Raw genomic sequence first — 20,764 nt, 5'->3', positions numbered from 1 at the left:
CAGTAGTGGGCTGCTGGGGGTTCACACAGATTTGGGTGATCCTCTAGGTAGGATTCTGCCCAGTTGCCCCAAATGGCAAACCTGGCTGGCCACGCCCACCCCTCCCACCCTCACCCTCCCAGGAGTCTCCACACAGCCCGTTCACCATGCCAGGTAAGTGCAGGTCATGGAGGCTCAGGAAGGTAGGAAAACAGGCCTACTGGAGGTTCCAGAAGTCTTGAAACAAGCCTGTTTCTGGCCTCTGGAGCCCGGGAGAAGCAGTTCCTGCCTTCCCAGAGGCTTGAGAAAAGTTTCTGGAGCCTGGGGACGGCGAAAAACACCCTGCCCCAGCTGTGGTGCAGGAGGCCAACTAGGCTTTGCCCATCATGGCCACACCCACCCAACAATGGGGCAGCAAACCCATTGCTGCAATTTTTGAAGCCCACTCCTGCATAGACTCATGATAAGGGGACATCAAAAATGAGGCAAAACACAGTCTTCATTACACTGAAGAATATACATATTATAGAAAATGTACTATTCACAGATGGCAAATTAGTGGGGAAGAATATTTAAATAGAACAAAATCTATCTCATAAAGAAAAACTGTGCAGTACATTGAATGGTGGACTAGCAGTTATAAATTCACAGCTCTGTCCACCTAAATTGAACAGCAACTATTTAAAATTTGGCAGGACAGAATTTCTGGTCTTTTATCAATATGCAATAAAACTAGATCTTTCTTCACTAGCCTTAGTAAGTATGCAAGTGTTGTTTCCTCCTTAATTTATTTTCCCACTCACTCTGTTAGCCTATTTCCTACAATATATTTCTAACCTTGTTGTTCTCCACTTTGGAGGAGAGACACCTTTTGGAATACAGCAGCCAGCAGAGGCCAGATCGGTTAATTTCTCTGCCTATTTGTGAGATTTATCTCCAGCACGCTTTCTTTTTTTGCCCCTTTTGTTATAAATAACTAAGGGATTAATGTGTGGAACATAACTTCTTATTTTTGCAGATTTAAGTCACCACTGCATTTCTTGCAGACCCTAAGATTTATAGAACCATATAGTTTGAATGAGTCTTTGGCGATTCAAATCAACTTCCATCTGAACATATCCAATTAACCAGAGTCCATCATAAGAACATGATCTATTGACCAAATGCCTTCTTACTCAGCATTTTGTTTCTTACAGTGGCCAATCAGATGGCTTTGGAATCCTCACAGCAGAAAATAGAGACAAATTCTTCTGCAATTGGTATTTGCAGAAAATAAAGTATCAATATTACAATGCTGAGCAATGAATATTGAATATTACCAGCCTTAAATTACAGGTATTTCCCAATGATTTGGTAATAATTTTGGGAAAATCTCTTGGAATAAAAGTAATAATGTAAAACTTAAAGATGTGGGTGCAGTAGGTGGATTTTAAATCAATAATGAGAAAAGAAAAAAATGTTAAGAAAAATATAAAGATGGCAGAACAAAAATAACTGATAGAAAAAAGTGGCATATGTCACTGAGAAATTATCTAGACTGTATAAAGCCACCTCAATTTATGTTGGAAGTACGAACATCAAGAAGGTACAGTTTATCATTTTAGGTGGATGTATTTTGGTTTTTATCTATTATTAGTTTTCATTGTTTAATTTTTCTTTAGTAAAAATATATTTAAATAATCCAGGGTAGACACTCTCATTGCAACTTTATGGTGTAGCAATAAATTCCATGGGCAAATTAATGCATTCATTCCACAAATAAATACTGTCCCCCCCCTCCCAAATCCATTTACTTGGCTGTTCCCTGGTTCTAATTATGAGAAAGGGAGAAAAATATATCTTTGACCTATATTGGAACACTGTCCTAAAGGTGCTTTTTCAAGAAGCAATTGGACTTTGTTTTTCCTTCTTCACTTCGATTTTTGCTTCTCATTCACACTTCTTCTTGGATGAGCAGTTCCTTGAAAGCAAAATGTTTTCACGGAAAAACAAAGTACAGTTGCCTTTTTTAAAAGCATCCTTGGGACATTATGACCTGGATGACTGTGAATCTCATAAATATTGGAACACTGCTATCCTGTCACTCCTAGTCCTTCTTTTCTCTAGACAAGACATAACCAATTCCTGCAACCATTCTTCATAGGTTTTAGTCTCCAGCCCCCTAACCATCCCTGTTGCTCTTCTCTGCACTCTTTCCAGAGTTTTAATATCTTTTTTCTATTGTGGTTATCGGAACTGGGTGCAATATTCCATTCCTGTAGTCTCCTCAGAGTCACTTTCAGGTTTTAATAGCCTCAATACTTTAGTATAAACCACAATCACACACAGTCAACTTATTATCCAAGATGCAATCTCTCTGAATAACAGTCTACTGTCACCCTTACTGTTAGGATCTAACATTCAATCTGAATTAGCCTTAATTTGATAAAAATCCATTATTCTGTATCCTGCACTTTGAAACAAAGGAAAACAGATCTTAACCTTCCTCTATTGATATTGAGTATTTGAAGAGTGCTATCATAGTTACCTTCAACCTACTTTTCTCAAGGATAACTATATCCCATCATGTCAGTTAATCATGTAGATGTAGATAGATGTAAATAAATTTATTTATAATCATGTCCTTATATCAATCCTTAAGATTCAATAGTTTCACCTACTTCCTTAATTAAATGTTTTTTGAGGGGACGTTTTATGTGGAAGTGTAGCTTAACAGTGAAATCAATTACTGAGAGATATGCTGTGTACCCAGAAGCTTTTGGATTGAAAGTAGACAGCCATCTATCCAGAATGTCTTGAGTTTAGAGTCCTGCACTACGTACTGGATTTAATATCTTGAATTGTTTGTTCCCATTTTGGCACTACCCCCTCACCAGAACAACAGCAGAACAAACAAGCTAAAACAGCAAATTTACAATTGCACAAAGAGACACTTCTTTGGCCAGTGGATATGGGCAGGTAAAGGAAAACTAACCAGTGACTCGTCTATCACCATCATTCACAGTCACAGATGATAACCTGAGAAACTGTTTGAGGCTGACTGCATCAGCAAGCACCGTGGGATCACCCAGCTTGCACTGTTCGCTCACACAAAGGTCTTCCAGGCTAAGTGACTTTGGCACATGCTATAGGCTATCTTGAAGCTGTCCAGTACTTGAAGTACTTTGGTGAATGTTTCCAGAGAAGGCTGAGAAATGTTTGTTTTTTTACTGCACCAATGATCCAAAGTAGTTTGAGGCTACCCAAATTGCTTTGCCATGGCAAATTGGGTAGCTTCTCAGTTTTAGCAAAGCAAATCAGATAACCTTCATTGAATACATCACTTTGCTGGAGGAAATTTTAGTTGTTTTGCATAACACTAGTGTCTTAATTTTATTCTGATCCAGAATTGCCTCTCTTGGCTTTGTATGTGCAGAGAGATGTCCTTCCAAGAGAGAGAAGTTTACTCCACTTTTTTTTTCTTTTTAGTGTGCCACTTACTTCTTGCAGACAACAGAATTTCCTTTCTGGGAAATCTCTTTCCAAGATCAGAAGTTGATTAACTGCATGAATTATTAGCTTTACTTAATTGTAGCATTTTTAAGGAAGTTTGTCCATATTAACACTGATTAATATCATGCACTAGTCATATGTAAAGGTTTGGGAACCAATATTATCTCTCATATAGTTCAAGAAGATGCAGATGACACATTCCAACAAGATGTAATAGGATGGAGCAGCTGTGGAGGCTGTAATTCCTATATAGGGTGAGCTGAGGCTTTGCACTAGAGTCCCTGATTTAGTTGCAGATCTTACTAAACCAATCACGATTATTACTTTTTGCTCAGCATTTTCTTGAGTTGTCACTCCTAATGAGACAGACAAAAACATGAATAATTGCTTGATACAGCTATAGCATTTTAAAGCATGAACCAGAGGTTCTGCGGAAGGAAATTTTTACCATGTCAGGAAACGTCAATTCTAAAAACCACATTTTCTACACTTACTATAAATCCAATGCCATTGTGATTTCTGGAATATGGGTAGAAGGCACCCAACTGCATCCAACGAGCACACATTTCATATGTTGTATTGTCATTGAAGCCACAGATATCTGCTCCAGTCTGTACATAATAAAAATATTTAAATATCACTCTCACATTTTCAAAGAAATATAAAGAAACAATTGAAATTATTGAGAATTAAACTTACGTAGGATATTCCAAAAAGGCTAAATTCCATCATACCTGAAAAAAAAGTAGTATGCTATTTTAGCAGATGATTTCTCTTTTAATAATCACTATATTAACCCTCTTGTAGGACATTAGAGATTTTGTTTTGGTTTTAATTGATGGGTACATGTATCAATCTAAAGCCAGTCATTATTAAAATTACAGGTATTGATTGGTTCCACGCAATCTTCTGCAAGATATTTTTTTTAAAAAAAACATTTGTGTTCCAGTGTAGTTTTCTGTAATAAACTTTATCTATAGTATCATTATCTCAATGTACACATTTTATAAGGGACACAGTGGCTCAGTGGCTAAGATGCTGAGCTTGTTGATCAGAAAGATTGGCAGTTTGGCGGTTCAAATCCCTAGCACTGTGTAACAAGTGAGCTCCCGTTACTTATCCCAGCTTCTGCCAACCTAGCAGTTCAAAAGCATGTAAAAATGCAAGTAGAAAAATAGGAACCCCCTTTGGTGGGAAGGTAACAGTGTTCCGTGCACCTTTGGTGTTTATGCCAGCCACATGACCATGGAGACGTCTTTGGACAGCGCTGGCTCTTCAGCTGTGAAATGGAGATGAGCACCACCCCCTAGAGTCAGAAATGACTAGCACATATGTGCAAGGGGAACCTTTACCTTTATCTTTACACATTTTATATATGTAACTTTCTGTAGTATGTGTTTTAATATGCAATTTTATAATATATTTAAGATGTTCAATGAGCTTTTAATTCTAACAGCAATATGATATGGTCAGGAGGATATATTTGTAGATTATAATGAATTCTGTAACAGTTTTTGCATCCATTTTATTAAGTTTCATGTTTCACATTAAAAGTCGTTACACATATTATATAGAATTGGAAACTGGGAATTTACAGAAAAACCTAAATCCATCTGCTTTTTTCCAGAATATAGTTAGATTAGAAGGATTGTCCCCAAATTCGAGATATGTTTCAAGCTAGACTTATTATGCACTTTAAAAAATTAATTTAATATTACCTTATAGATTTTTTCCTACAAGAAAAATGATATATCAATAGATAAAAACCTATTTGCAAATTTATTAATGAAGGTACAATGCAAGAAGAAGTACTTAAGAGCTGTGGTGGTAATAGTTAGAATGCAGCATTGTAGGCTAATTCACTGCCTAATGCCAGGAGTTTGATTCTGACCCACTCATGGTTGACTCATCTTTCCATCCTTGTGTGGTCGGTAAAATAAGGACCCAGATTATTGGGAGCAGTATGCTTCTTCTGTAAATTGCTTAGAGAGGGCTGTAAAGCACTATGAAGTGGAATTAGGTCTAAGTGCTATTGCTATTTATTCAGCGGCATATTTCATAGATGTAGAAGAATACAGTAACAACACATGCAAATTCCAAAGAATTGCAATCTGAATGTTTTTTTTAATTAGACTCATTGAAATAGAGCCGAGGTGGTGCAGTGGTTAGGGTGCAGTACTGCAGGCCACATCAGCTGACTGTTATCTGCAGTTCAGCGATTCTAATCTCACCGGCTCAAGGTTGACTCAGCCTTCCATCCTTCCGAGGTGGGTGAAATGAGGACCCAGACTGTGGGGGCGATATGCTGACTCTGTAAACCGCTTAGAGAGGGCTGAAAGCCCTATGAAGCGGTATATAAGTCTAACTGCTATTGCTATTGCTATAACTGCTAAATATAATTAATCATGTATTAAGTACATGATATAATGGTATAATGAGGAAGGAAATACTTTATGTGCTAAATGGCCATAAGAATAGTGTTATGGAGTATGAAAATATTTAGTTTCACATGCAATACTTTCAATGCATAGTTATTGTGCTTATCTGGAAGAAAATATAAGGTGGCAAAAATGCAATTGTTAAGTTTTCAATGTATTAATACTGAAGTTTAACTCCTAAGGAATCAAAAAGGTTAAATGTTCCTGATTAGCATTTTTCATGATTTTATTTCTTAATATTCAAAAACAGCCTATGTCATTAATTATATGTTGCTGATATATCCCAAAATGGAGCACATAAATAAATCTGATTACTACAAAAATGTATGCAGTCCATTGCAAAAGTGAATAGATAAGTATTAAGAGCAACTTTTTACTACTTATATTGTGTGTCTGTTAATTAAAGTTTTATAAAAGGTAGGAATAATATTTGTTTGTATAAAAGCTATTAACTGCATGCAATTAAGGTTCACTTACCAATTATGGATTTGTAAAGTTGATCCCATTTTGAAACATTATCACCTAACCAATGTCCTGCCCATTTGCCACTTGATGGATATGTTGAACGAGAAATGACAATGCCACGTTCCCCTGTGATACTATGCAGAGCCCTAATAACAGGAATAAACCAACGTTTAGTGTGAGTCATTAAAAACCATTATATATATTTAGAAACAAAAATAGTGAAGACCATTGCATCAAGGCTGCATCAAGAGTTTTAAATACAGGCATACAACAATTGTTAATAGGAACATGGAGATAGAATTCATAAATATTCTAAATCTTAACTTTTAAATTTCAAAATTTTAAGTTCTAAATGTCTGCAAATCAGGTATTTGAATAAAGGAAAAGATATTCTTTTGTTCTGTATACTACTTCCCTAACTTTGAGTTAAAAAACTGCTCAGAGTAAGTTCTCTGTTGCAATATGGGATTTGGCAAGGCAAAGCTGAATGCCTTATTTGATGTAGAGGCCACACAGAATGGATAGAAACTGAACAAAAGACAGAGGAAAGATAAGGGAATGATCAAACAAGTATGGCTTAAACCCATTCTAAGAAATCGAGAAACCAGCTCACACAGGTTCCACCCTAATTCACACACTGATAAAAGTGACGGAGACAGTAGCGCACACGCATTTGCAAGATTCTGTTACTCTAGCTGTTCTATTTAAAGTAGTTGTAAACCTACATGGCATTGATCCTTAGTCTAGATTACCCTATTGGGCTGACATGTTCATAAATCCTGAGGCAGTTGGGCCTTGCAATGTCTCTGGAGCTTTTCTCCTCTACAAAAGATTACGGTATGTATTTCTATCTTTCTCTCAGAATGAGTAAGAGAAATTCTTTCTCTCAGAATCTTTTCCTGCAGTGTTTTTCAACTGATTTTATTGTTGGAGATAATTCAGAGTGCTATTCCTGTTGTTGTTTTCTCTAACACATTTTTTCTATCATGCTGAATCCTCTTCAACTGCCTACGCTTCCCAATTTGAAAAAAAAGCTCAATTGGTGGAATGTTTTCATTATATCATCCCTTGGGATTTAATTAAAGCAGACTGCTGAGAGATGATTATATAGCAAAAGATATTCACACACAGCCCTCAGCCACCTTGTAACTAAATTAGTGGAATAACATAGCATTCTGCTCGTAATAATTCCTCTAAAATTCTATTCTGCTGGGAAACAAATTTAGGAAAATATTCTCTTTCATCAATACTGAGCGAGAAACAATATGAAAAAATAAAAATAAAAAAGGAAGTTATCAGTCCATACATCCATACAATATACCTATCATAACATTATCCTGATTTCCAGACAAGGTAATATTTGAGGTGCTCTTTGAGTTTGGTTGTTTTCTTTCAGACATTTCATTACCAAACAAGGTAACATTATCAGTACTGCCAGGTGATGTTTGCTCTCATTTTATTTTCTAGTGCAGGGCTGTCAAACTTCGAGGCTGCAGGCCAGATGCATCACATGCTGCTCACGTTCGGTTTAGCAAAGGGGAAAAAAGTCCCAATGCGTTACGTGACGGAGCCATGATGATATGAGTTTGACACCCCTGTTCTAGTGGCTTGTCCTATCAGTGTTAGTGGGAATGATCAGTAACAGAGAAGGCCCTCCCCTGGGGAGTCACCAGCCGGCATTGTTCGGTTGACGGCACCCGGAGGAGGCCCAACCTGTGCAATCTTGTTGGTCGTTGGGAGGTAAGTGGCAGGAGGCGGTCTCTCAGCTAGCCAGGTCCTAAACCATGGAGGCCTTTAAAAGTAACGACTAGCACCTTGAAGCGCGTCCGGAGACCAATAGGAAGCAAGTGCAGTTTGCGGAGGATAGGTGTAATATGGGTGTATCTAGATACACCCCATATCGCTCGCACGGCTACGCGATATGTGATGAGATTTTGTTTCTGTGACTTTTGTTTGATGAACACTGCTGGCATTGTAATTTTGAAAACTGAGCAACTCTCTGAATCTTCTACACAAGCAAATGAACTTCTGTCTAGTGTATACTTTGATTGACCATACTACATTCCCATGGTTTAAATTACACATTTTCAGTGTGTGTGTATGTGTGGATAAAAGTGAACCACTGTCACATCTTCAGTGGGGATACATGAAATCCCACTTCCATCCCACTTGAACTTTTCTAAAATTTATTACTTCCTTTGAAAATCTTCCTATAAGGCTCTCTAGCAAGGGAAGCTAAGTGGTGACGGCACAGGAACCAGCTTTCCTGTGCTCTCTACTTAACCTTTATCTAAAGAGATCAGACTAATTTCCTCCCTTCCTTCTGATAGGCTGTAGTGTTTTGTGTTGGTTCTCTACTTGGCCTTTCAGTGATTTTAGCTCTGCACTCTCCCTCACTCTTGGTCTGCTTTAAAATTGACAATTTAACCTTTGTATATTATTTTTGCCGTTTCAAAATAGGATTTATCCTGGAGCGAAGGACAAGATAAATCAGGAAAGATTTCATAAATAAATAAGAGTCAGATGAACATGTCACTTGTTCTCTATATTATTACTATATTCTTTGGAGGAACTGCAAATGCATAGGCAAACCACAAATTTAATCCTTCACTTTCAGCCTCATTTAAGATATCATTACACTAGTGCCGAATCATTGTTTGCGGATGACGTTTGAGTAATATTTAATCTAGCTGGCAATAGGGAAATCTGAAATTCATTCCTTTCTCATCAGCACTTTTGTAAAAGTTGTGATTGTCAGTGAAATGTTAGCATGACACCAGATACAATGTTCAGTCAAGTGAACACTATGATTTTTTCCTGCCTCTCTTTTTTCATGGCAATAGGAAACTTATCCAAAGGTCATTATGATTAATTTGAAGGGAAGGCTCTTCTCTGTTCATTGAAATAAACAACCTAGATATTTGACATTGTTCTCCAACACAAAGTATCTCAATAAGGAATTGGTGTGTCATAAACATGTTTGGGAACAGACAAAATACAGTGTTAAAGCCCTAGTATTTCTCTCCTTTATATCTACCCTCTTGCCCCTCTTTAATATTGGGCTTTTTTTTAAAAAAAGTGAATTGCTAAGATTATTAATTCACGAATCAGTATACAGAGCACTTAATTTAAAACAATCATTCTGCATATCCTACATGGAATCCTAGCCAAACAATACCAGCTTTTTAATTAAAGCAGTCCATCACACACACTAAGCTTGGAACAAGAGGTTATTTTCTTCTCCAATTCCTTGTGCTACACTCTTAATGGCACATTGAGAAGTTGAAAATTGTTTCATGTCATCAATGAATGGCAGAGCCCTTTTTATTACAGTTCATGGCTGGTTCATCACAGAGGAGTGTCTCAAGTTGGCCTTTGCAGACTATGTTTCAAAATGAATCCATCTCACAAACTCAATAAACTGCATCTGAAAGCACCAAGACAATTTGGTGACATGGGCATAAACATCCATATTGAGCTGTATTCAAAATATTAGCTCGGTCATTTTATTTTAGAAGCAGGCCAGCAACTTCATAACATTTTACAGAGCAAATATGTACCAATAATCACTCACAACTAGGTGAATAGCTGGGTCTTTTAATATTCTGTCCCAGCATACTGTAATTGCAGATTTAGTAAGAAGACAGCAAAGCATAAAAGGGCAGTCAAACTGGAAAGGAAAATGTCCCCATGGCATCCAGCTTCTATTGAAGGTTGAAGTTGTATGGTACTCGTGGTACCTAGAAAATTAACTTTTTTACTTTGGAATGTCTAAATTGGGTAACGGGGACATTCTCTTTCTTAATCACTATTACAAGGAAATAGTGAATGAACATTACAAGTTTCATAGCCAAGCCCAGATTTCAATATAACCAAATGTCCCCTATGCAGTGATGGGATTCAATTTTTTTTACTACTGGTTCTATGGGCATGGGTTGGTGATGTGGTGTGGCTTGGTGAGTATGGGTTAGTGGGAAGAATACTGTAAAATCTCCATTCTCACCCCACTCCAGGGGAAGGTTACTGAAAGATCCCCATTCTCTCCCAGTCAGCTGGGACTCGGGAGGCAGAGAATAGATGGGGGAAGGGACAGTCAGAGATGGTATTTACCAATTCTCCAAACTACTCAGAACCTACTGAATACCACCTCTGCCCCTCTGCATATCTAGAACATGTCCATAAACCACAGAGAATATATTATTTTGAAAAAAGCAACCACAATATGCTGTGATTGTAGAGTTGGAATTATGGCTTGTTACTCCTAACTAGTCTGCTACTTTAAAATAAAAGAGAGAATTCTGTATTAAAGAAATATTCAATCCATGAAATGGCAGCAGCCCATTATCTCAGAGAGCAAAGAATCTTAGGCCAACTTTGTATGTAAGTGCTGTGGCCTGATGGCCCCTCTAGCAGCTGACCAGATGAAGAGGAGGCATGGAAGTCAGGATCAAGGCAACCTGAGAGCTCCAAGGGGGAAGGGGAAATGGAACTGGCAGAGAGACAGACAGAGAGAGACAGAGGCGGAGCCTGGTTCATCCATCAGCCCTCAGTCAATAGCCCCCAGGTCTGGAAGTGGCTGATGAGGAAGAGGAGGAATAGCTTGGTCCAGTGTCTGATACAAGGATGCGCAGAAGGCAGAGGAGAGCAGAGCAGTAGAAATCTGTGTGCTGATCCTTGAGAAGGAAAAGCCAATGCTGCTAGCAAAGCCCCACCCTAGCTCTGGGGACAAAAGGCAGGAGGTGGAGATGAATAGATGTGGCAGACAACTATTCATCTCCCTGCCGGACAGACTTGTTAGCATTCAGTGAGAGATAAACTTTTTTGCCGGGGCTGCTGGTGCTCCTAATAAAGGAACCTTTGAGTTAACTTCAGATGGTTTGTCCTGTTTAGGGAGCTGGGTTAGAACAGTAAGTTATAGCTTAGCCTAACTTTTGCACATTACAGCAAACTAAAGACAAATTCCTCCTTATAAATATAAGTGATCCAAGTGATAAATTTAGAAAGTAGTTTTCTGGGATTTTCAAACACCAGACTATATTTTAAAATGATATACAGCATAATATTAAGGAACGACAAATATACCTAAGATCACTTGTTTGATATCTGGTCTATGGAAAAGCTATTTCTGCTGGACTTTGTTACCTCCCTCTGGAACGAGCTCCCCATGGAGATTCGGACCCTCACCACCCTTCAGGCTTTCCGCAAAGCCCTTAAAACCTGGCTGTTCCGACAGGCCTGGGACTGACGAGTTCTCCTTCCCCGCTCGAATTGTGTGGTTGTTGATTGTTTTTAAATTGTTGTAGTTGTTTGTCCGTTGTTTTCCTCCTGTTAGTATCCCCCCCCCTTACTTTGGCTTGTGAGCCGCCCTGAGTCCCTCTGGGAATAGGGCGGCATAGAAATGCAATAAATCAAATCAAATCAATCAAATCAAATGGAAGAATTCCTTGAAGTAAAAGCAGGATAGATATATAAAAAATTAAAAATTTATGACTTCTTGCCCTTAGTATTACATTCTTGGATATGCCAGTTATAGTCAGTAATTTCTGTAATAGAGATGGGTCTAAGAACAGATGAATTAAATCTCAAAAACTCAAATCATTTTTCAACAATCTTCAGTTCATCCTATAATGCTAGCTATAATGTTAAAGCATTTTAATATTCGCAGAGCAATTTAAAGAACTATACATTTAAATGATATTATCTCTAATAAAAATGAATTAAACTAATATACTGTAGATGTATAAACTTTTAATCTCTCATGCAAATTAACTCTAGTAAATTAAAATTCTACTTATTAAAAGGAATAATAGTTATACTATAACTACTACTAAATAACTATTAAAGTGTTGCTACTACTCAGTGAAAGATTACTTACTCATAGGTAGGCTTAGTTTGTGACCACCCATATAAATTGTGGACATCATAATGTCGAACTGGGCTTCCATCAGGCAGAATTTGTTCACTTTCCATACAAATGGTTTTCTCATTCAGTCCCACATGTTTTCCTAGAATGTCTGATAAAAATAATAAAATAAATAGATAAATTCAAGGAAGTTAACAGAACCAGATACATCTATGTCTAATTTTTGTTTTTTTAAATATAAATTTCTACTCTTAGGTAAAATCTATTTATATAAAAGCCAAGTACCACTAACTCATCACAAAATCTCCAGAACCATAAAGCCTACAAACTTGAAATTTGGCACTTACAGTATGTTCCTCTTGGCTTCTAGGTGCTTGCTAAGAAAGGATTTTTCGAAATGACCATTAGATCATTAGTATTTCTTATACAGTAACTAATATGTTCTGATGCTAAGGAGTTCTACTCTCCCTCCCCACCTGCAAAGAACTCTGTTCATGTCTATGCCTTCCACCTATGGAACTGCTTCCAGACTCAAGGCAATGGGAGCAATATTCCCTTATGTGTTTCAATCACCGACCGCCACTAAGACTGTGGATTGTGAACCAAATTTCTCCTGCATAGCCCTATCATATCGTTTTGCCGTGAAACACGGGTATCAAGTTAGTATTATATATGGCTTGGCCTATACTAATTTCACATCAGTGAAATGTTGTACGCATAACGTGCCTAAAGAATTTGTGAAAGAGCTCAGTCAAAGGAATATGGAAGAGCTAGAATAACAGCACTATTTCCAAAATATTTTTACCAGCATCATGTACCTGACCGAAGCTAAAAAAAAATCATTTTAGAAAGTTAGGCTTAATTTAAATTCAGGGTGTGTTAATACGGAAGAGCTAGAATAACAGCACTATTTCCAAAATATTTTTTACCAGCATCATGTACCTGACCGAAGCTAAAAAAATATTCATTTTAGAAAGTTAGGCTTAATTTAAATTCAGGGTGTGTTAATATTTTGACCTCATATTTAGCAACATTCCAAAAGATTAGAGTACAGTAGTATAATGATAATTACCTGGCATATATACTGGATTATTTAGTTCAGGGTTCCTACAACCATTAACTGCACCATTGACAAAACTTGCAGGTTCATTCATGTCCTTAAATGATAAAACAAATAAGACACACAGACTGTTAATTAAAAATTTCACTAAACTTTTATGAAGTGTATACCTAATATTATAGCTAGATGATTCATTTGAAAATTGTATGCAAATTTTGCGTGAAATGTTATTACTTCTTTCTAGTTTATATTATTTGTAAAATTATATGAATGATGTGCTATAATGAAGTAAGCTGTTAAGTTCCAAGATAGCAGGAGTTGGCCATTAGCAAATAGGCAGTACATTAGTACAGATTCTACAAGAATAAGTTTGCAATAAACCTTTACATTGATTTGAACTGCCTGGACTACTTGTTTTAGAATATTCCAAAGGATATTTTGTGTTTGTGTGTGTGTGTGTGTGTGTGTGTGTGTGTGTGTGTGTGTGTGTGTAATATAAATCAGTGTATACCATATTTTTCGGAGTATAAGATGCACCTTTTTCCCTCAGAAAAGAGGCTGAAAATCTGGGTGCATCTTACACACTGAATACAGCATTTTTTTGCCTCCAGAAACCCCGCCCCTTCACCAAAATGGCTGTGCATAGCTTTTAAGAGGCTTGCATAGTGCTCTTGAGGCTGGGGAGGGCAGAAATGAGTGAAAAACAAGCCATTTTTGTTCAATTTTGCTCCCCCAGCCCCCAGGAGCACTCTATAAGCCTCTTAAAGGCTATGCATGCCCTTTTTAAAAAACAAAAACAGGCCTGTTTTTGTGAAAAACGGACCATTTTTTGCTCATTTTGGGGGGAGGTCACCCCAGGAGCATTCTACAAGTCTCCTAAAGGCTATTCATGCCCTTTTAAAAAAATGGGCCTATTTTTTGTGAAAAATGGGCTGTTTTTGGAGGTCCGCAGAGTGCAAAAACTTTTTTTTTAAATTTGCCTCTTCAAAATCTTGGTGCATCTTATACTTCGGTATGTCTTATACTCCGAAAAATATGGTATATGGAATACAATGTTATACACTTATGGATAAGCATATTGAAATGGGACATGGATGAGACTTGGTTCTAAATGGATTTACCCATTTCTGCCAGTAAAAAAAAAAACCAAACCACACTCAACTTCCTCATAATGCATTTCAGCTGCATTATTCATTTTATTTATTGGTTTGTTTGCTTGTTTATCAAATGTCTATATTTTAGATCCATTTCCCAAACTAAAGCCTTCCATATAAGTTGCATTAGCAATGACTGGGAATAGAAAATATTGTCAAGCTTCCCAGATGTAGTAAGAAAATAATATTTTCTTTCTGTTAAATTAAATGTGATGTCTGAAAATGCTGATCAAAGTAGAAAGCATGAACTGGAAGTAATGTTACTAAATTTATCAGATAAAACATTATACAAGATGGAAACTTACAATCCATAGGCCATCAAACTTTATGCTTTGTGATTGATTAGTGGGGTTATTGTAGACTTCTTCAATTTCTTTTTTCCACCACTGAGCTGTAGATTTCCGAAAAAAATCTGGGAAAGCAGTCCAAGCACTGTAAAACTGAAGAGAAGCAGAAAAAAACAAAATGTCATATGTATTACAAATTAAACTTCTGTTGATATAGCCTAACGTGGCACTTGCCTTTAGTGCAGTCTCAACACACTCTTCATTCATATCCAGTTTATAATTTACTACTGTTCTGTAATCTTTTTGACAATATGTCCAGTCATGCTCAATTCTGTTTCTTTGAGTGTGATTTCTATTTTCTAGATGAAGAACTTCACATTTCTTTCTGCTACATTTCAATATCCTATGTTTGATTACCTCAACTTTCAGGAATCTTTTGAATGTTGGTTGTGCTTTTTTTAAAAGTTATATTACAGTATATCTCAGTAGAAGAGAATATTGGTAATTCAGGGTTGGCCTCTGGAGTTTTTGGTGCTCCCTGAACTGGGTTGTATGCTTGCAGATGTTTCATTAACCCACTAGGTGATATCATCTGTGTGATGCAATCAGTGGTGGGTTCTGGGTCCCGTTGCAACTGGTACGGTGCAACGGGGCCCGGCGTCCACCACATGAATGCGTGCAGCACGCGCAAACACACATGTGCACACACACGCTGCATGTGCATGCATTCTACCCTCCAGCAACGCCTCCTTGACACTCCAGCTGCTCAGTGGGACGTCACACAGGTGCCGTACGCAGCGTGTGCAGAAGCGCCAAAGAGTTCAAATATAGGTAAGGAAGATGGGAGGGTGGACCTCCGGAGCACTGTACCAGAACAGTACTTGGTGCTCCAGGCAGGCACCGGTATGCCCGTACCAGGGGCGTACCGCCTGCAACCCACCACTGGATGCAATATATTCCATTCAATTTTGTATCTTCTGCATATCTCATAAGCAGACATTAATACGATTTCAGAAAAGTAATATCATCATTTCACTTTACATATTTTAAGAACACTCTGTTTATGCCAGTGATGGGATTCAATTTTTTTAACTACTGGTTCTGTGAATATGGCTTTGTGGGTGTGGCTTTGTGGGCATGATAGGGGAAGAATACTGCAAAATCCTCATTCCCTCCCCACTCATGGGAGAAGGATACTGAAAAATCTCCATTCCCTCCCCACCCCACTAATCTGCTTTCCAGCTCCGTTTTCCTGTTCAGGGCAACAAAAGAAGATCAGCTGGGAGGCTGGGAGGCAGCGGGAGCAGGGCCAGTCCAGAACCTATCAGAATTGACTAAATACTACCTCTGGACTTTGCTTGCTTCACATAACTTATCCACAGCTTTATGCATAGCCTTTAAATAGTTTCTTAGGGCTATCTGGAATCTTTATAGTTCTGAGTAGGAAGGGACCTTGGAAGTCTTTTCGTCCAAGCCCTGCTCAACCAGGAGGTCCTATACTATTTCAAACAAGTAGCTGCCTAATCTCAACTTAAAAACCTCCAGTGATGGAACACCTACAACTTCTGAAGGCAATCCCCCACTGATTAATTGTCCAGGAAATTTCTCTTTATTTCTAGGTTAGTTTTCTGATTGATTAGTTTCCATCCATTGATTCTTGATCTGTCTTCAAGTGCTTTGGAGAATAGGTTGACCTTTGTGGCAGCCCCTTAGATATTGGAACACTGCTACCATATTACCCCTAGAATTTTTTTCCATTAAACTAGACTTACCAAATTCCAATAAGTCACCCAGAAATCAGCAATGCTTCCTTACAAGTAAACATGTGTTAGACTGATAAAACACCCACTGGGATTTTGAATGTTCCCACACTAGAACTGTTTTCCATTCTCTAACAAAAACCCAGACTTTTTATGAAACTCTTCTCATGCAGTATATATGAAAGAAAACCCTGATGAATTGGGTCAATTGGTCAAGCATTCTGTGTCAATAGTTCTTTTCCACTGCTGCATCGTAGCAGCTGGTATTTCATAGCGGACACTGGTATTAAATACTATACAAGGTAATCAAGGGACTTTGCCTCTTTATAAGGGAGATTGTGAAAGGATGTATATAAATTCCAATGGGTTTATAAATGAGTTTCAAAGTTCTTTGAATCTTAACCTTTGTAACTATTGCTGTGAGATTCAAGGAGCAGCAGCTTTGCTCTGTTTTTCTAATAATGCTTCCCCCATGTGGCATAAGCTTTGTGATTTTTAATCTAACTTTAATCTATCTCAAAATAAACCCAGAGAACTGACCATTCAGGAATTCAGAGATTATATTTGTGCCCACAACCTACAGATTAAAGTACATTCATCCAGCTTCTTCCAATTGCGGATTTTCTACAATGCGACTGAAGTTGGATTGGTTTTTGCTATAATTGCTACTACTATTAGTACTAAAATTATCACTAGGATTAAGGTTTTATTTGTATAATAATTTTCTTGGAAGATTTTACCAAAGCAGTGTATGAATAAATTACACTTACTTTCACTTTATCATCCCAGCTGAGAGATGAATTTATAATAATATCAGGACGATATGGCCACACCTAAAAAAAAACATTTTAAAATAATGAGCTTTATGAAATAAAGGAAAAGACAGACCTGTGAACAGCATGTTTCAGTATCCAGTCTGGAAATCATGAAGGCCTGAGTGACTGTGAATAGGCCTCAGACAATTCAGGAATGAGTGTACATCAGAAACTCACTTAACAACGCTCTTGCTTGGCAACCAAAATGTTGGCTTAGAAACTCTGGCATTTGAAGCAAGTCTTAAAGCTGTCAAGTTACAAGACCCTTGCACCCCTAACCCTTTAGGGAAAAAAACCCAAGGAGTGTTCAAACTTGACAGCTTTAAGACTTGTGGACTTCAACTCCCAGAATTCCTCCTCCAGTCATGTTGGCTCAGGAATTCTGGCATTGAAGTGTGCAAGTCTTAAAGCTGTCAAGTTACAAGACCCTTGCACCCCTAACCCTTTAGAAAAAACCCTAGGGGTGTTCAAACTTGACAGCTTTAAGACTTTAAGGTTTAGATAGGACTCTTAGAGGCGGGCGGGCGATTGGTGAGCCAGCCAATCAATGAGCGGCGGGCGGGGCAAGCGTGGTGCGGACGGGCGGGGGGAGGGAGCTGGAGCCGGTTCTAAATGGCATGGTAGATTTATGGAACCTGTTCTATAGAAGAGGTTAGAACTGGCAGGAACCCACCCCTAGTGCACACTATGCATAATCATGCAAAGGTTTGTCGCCTGCTGTCCAAGCAACAGCCACAAGACCAGGAGGACATCCAGACAATACACTGGGTCTATCTGTGATAGTGCCATCATATCCACAATTAAAGATTAAAGGTCTATGGAACCAACAGGTAAAACATTCTAGAGTCACTAAGTCTTGCTTGGACTGTGTTGAAATCTGAGGATTGAAATCACTTTCAAGAACTTATTTCCCTAAAACCTGGAATAAGAAATAGTTTTCTTTAGCTGGTTTTTTTATAACCAGAATAGTTCTTTTTGTTTGGTTCTATTTTATCAGATCTTGCTATCTCACTGGGAATATTTTTATAGGCTGTCTGTATCATTAGCTGTATGGAATCAATTGAATTTCTATTATGTTTACCAGTCTGACCGTGAAATCCGTAAGAGGGGGTGATGTTGCTATCTTCTATTAAAAAAATCCCTTAATCTAAAAAACATTCAAGTTACACAGGAGATTGCTCCTTCTGAGATCCTCTTATGCAAGTTGTCTCTAAACACCACATTTCACTTCTTACTTTGTTACAGAACCTCTGATTATGATCTTGTACATGTGAACAAACTAACTTCACCACCAACATGGCCAACCTCTTGCCCACACCCTCTTATATTTCTTGATGACCTCAATTTACCTCTTATTAATTGGACCCTAAATGAATGTACAACCAATAAATACAACCATGTACAATGCTGTTACTAGTCTGGGATTGATCAAATAGTTACAAACAACAATACACTCAACAACTGCCTAGATACCATCTTCTGCAATAGTTTAAACTCAGCCTATGGTCTACAAATAAATGAACCCTTTTCCAACAGTGTCCATAGCATGATTGACTTTTGTCTCAATTTATGCCCTTACAAAAATGAGAATAATGACAGAACCCCAAAGTATAACTTTAGAAAAGCCCATTATGCTCTCATAACTGATGACCTCTCATCCCTTGATTGGCAAACCCTCTTCACTGGCTGCAACACTGCCGAAGACCATTTTAACATTTTTTTTGCACGAAAAAGGGTGACCCCAGCCTATTACGCATTATGTTGTGTCACCTGCAAAGTCATGGAATCAATCATAAACCAATCCATTACCCTCCACTTAGAGACAAACAACCTACTCTCTTACAATAAGTTTGGCTTCAGAAAAAATTGTCCTGCAATCTGCAACTCTTACACTGCAAGGACATATGGACCTCATAACTCAACCAGGATAAAGCAATAGACACAATTTATATAGACTTCTGTAAAGCCTTTGATTCAGTAGTACACAACAAACTACCTCTAACACTAAAATCTTATGGCATCTCTGGTTCCCTGCATAGGTGGATAGATGTGTTCCTATCAAACAGGCAACAAGTAGTCAAAATAGGAAAGTCCCTATCAAACCCTATACCTGTTAACAGTGTTGTCCCCCAAGGCAGCTTTAGAACCCATACTCTTTATACTTTACATAAATGTCCTTTGCAATTATATTATAAACAATTGCATTCTTCACTGATGATGTAAAACTATTCAACACCACCAACAATACTACTACCCTACAAAAAAACCTTGACTATGTATCAGAATGATCAAACCATTGGCAACTCCAAATCTCAACCAACAAATGCTCTATCTTACATATTGACAGAAAAAAAATCAGAAAACAAAATACAAGCTGGGAGGCTATGACCTCATAGACGACCCCGGAGTACTCATCTCAAATGATCTAAGTGCCAGAGCTCACTGTAACAACATTGCCAAAAAGGCATTAAGAGTTGTTAGCCTAATCTTGTGTAGCTTCTTCTCCTATAATATTGAACTACAAACTAGGGCATACAAAACTTTTGCTAGACCAATTCTTGAATACAGCTCATCTGTCTGGAACCCACACTGCAAATCAGACATAAATACAATCAAACAAGTCCAGAGATATTTCATGAGAAGAGTCCTCCACTCCTCTGCTCGCAACAGAATACCTTATGCCACCAGATTTGAAAATTTGGGCTTAGAACTTTGCCGTCTTCGATCCGACCTAAGTGTAGTACATAAAATTATCTGCTACAATGTCCTACCTGAAGTATTCAATGAATACTTCAGCTTCAACCACAACAACACATGACCTCATAATAGATACAAACTTATGGTAAATCGCTCCAAACTTGATTGCAGAAAATACGACTTCATTAGCAGAGTTGTCAATGCCTGGAATGCACTACCTGATACTGTAGTTTCTTCCCCAAACCACCAAAACTTTAACTTTAACCTTAAACTATCTACTGTCAATCTCACCCCATTCCTAAAGGGTCTTTAAGGGGCGTGCATAAGTGCACCAGTGTGCCTACCATGCCTGTCCTAATATTCCCTTGTATTCGTATTCATTTCATGTATTCATAATCATGACTATACTTATATCTGTTATCTAATTCATGCTTGATGAAATAAAATAAATAAATAAAAAAGAATTGGGCAACTTCTAAAAAAGGAACAAAAGAAGGGAAGGGATAGAAGGAAGGAAGGAGAATAGTTAGCTATATTGATATTCTTTGGCACAAATGCAAGGCACAATATTACGTTTATAAAATATTACCTTTCCCCACACAATATCATTGCTATTAGGCCACTTAATGAAAACATCATCTTGACGTCCTCTTGTGAAAGCAGAATAATTTGTTTCATTTCCTGAGATGGCTGGATCCTGAAATGAAAACAGAATGTTCTTTAGATTTACATCTAAATTTAGAAAGTACAACAT

General features: G+C 37.7%; 1 protein-coding gene across 1 annotated transcript in view; it reads right to left on the bottom strand.

Annotated features, from left to right (window-relative positions):
- Window positions 1–20,764, bottom strand: part of SI (sucrase-isomaltase) — a 104,834-nt gene that overhangs the window by 12,026 nt on the left and 72,044 nt on the right. Inside the window, exons 33-40 of the mRNA XM_087725303.1 lie at window positions 20,600–20,707; window positions 17,269–17,331; window positions 14,757–14,891; window positions 13,310–13,394; window positions 12,250–12,388; window positions 6,387–6,520; window positions 4,171–4,205; window positions 3,966–4,082 (exon numbers count right to left, since the gene is read on the bottom strand). Of these exons, the coding sequence (XP_087581429.1) occupies window positions 3,966–4,082; window positions 4,171–4,205; window positions 6,387–6,520; window positions 12,250–12,388; window positions 13,310–13,394; window positions 14,757–14,891; window positions 17,269–17,331; window positions 20,600–20,707 (816 nt within the window). The remainder of the gene's footprint in view (window positions 1–3,965; window positions 4,083–4,170; window positions 4,206–6,386; window positions 6,521–12,249; window positions 12,389–13,309; window positions 13,395–14,756; window positions 14,892–17,268; window positions 17,332–20,599; window positions 20,708–20,764) is intronic.

Source organism: Thamnophis sirtalis, unplaced genomic scaffold, assembly GCF_051295495.1.
Source record: "Thamnophis sirtalis isolate CommonGarterSnake01/CBP01778 unplaced genomic scaffold, rThaSir2_p1.2 scaffold_11, whole genome shotgun sequence".
Lineage (NCBI taxonomy): Eukaryota > Metazoa > Chordata > Lepidosauria > Squamata > Natricidae > Thamnophis > Thamnophis sirtalis.
This window is presented reverse-complemented; position numbering and strand designations above follow the sequence as displayed.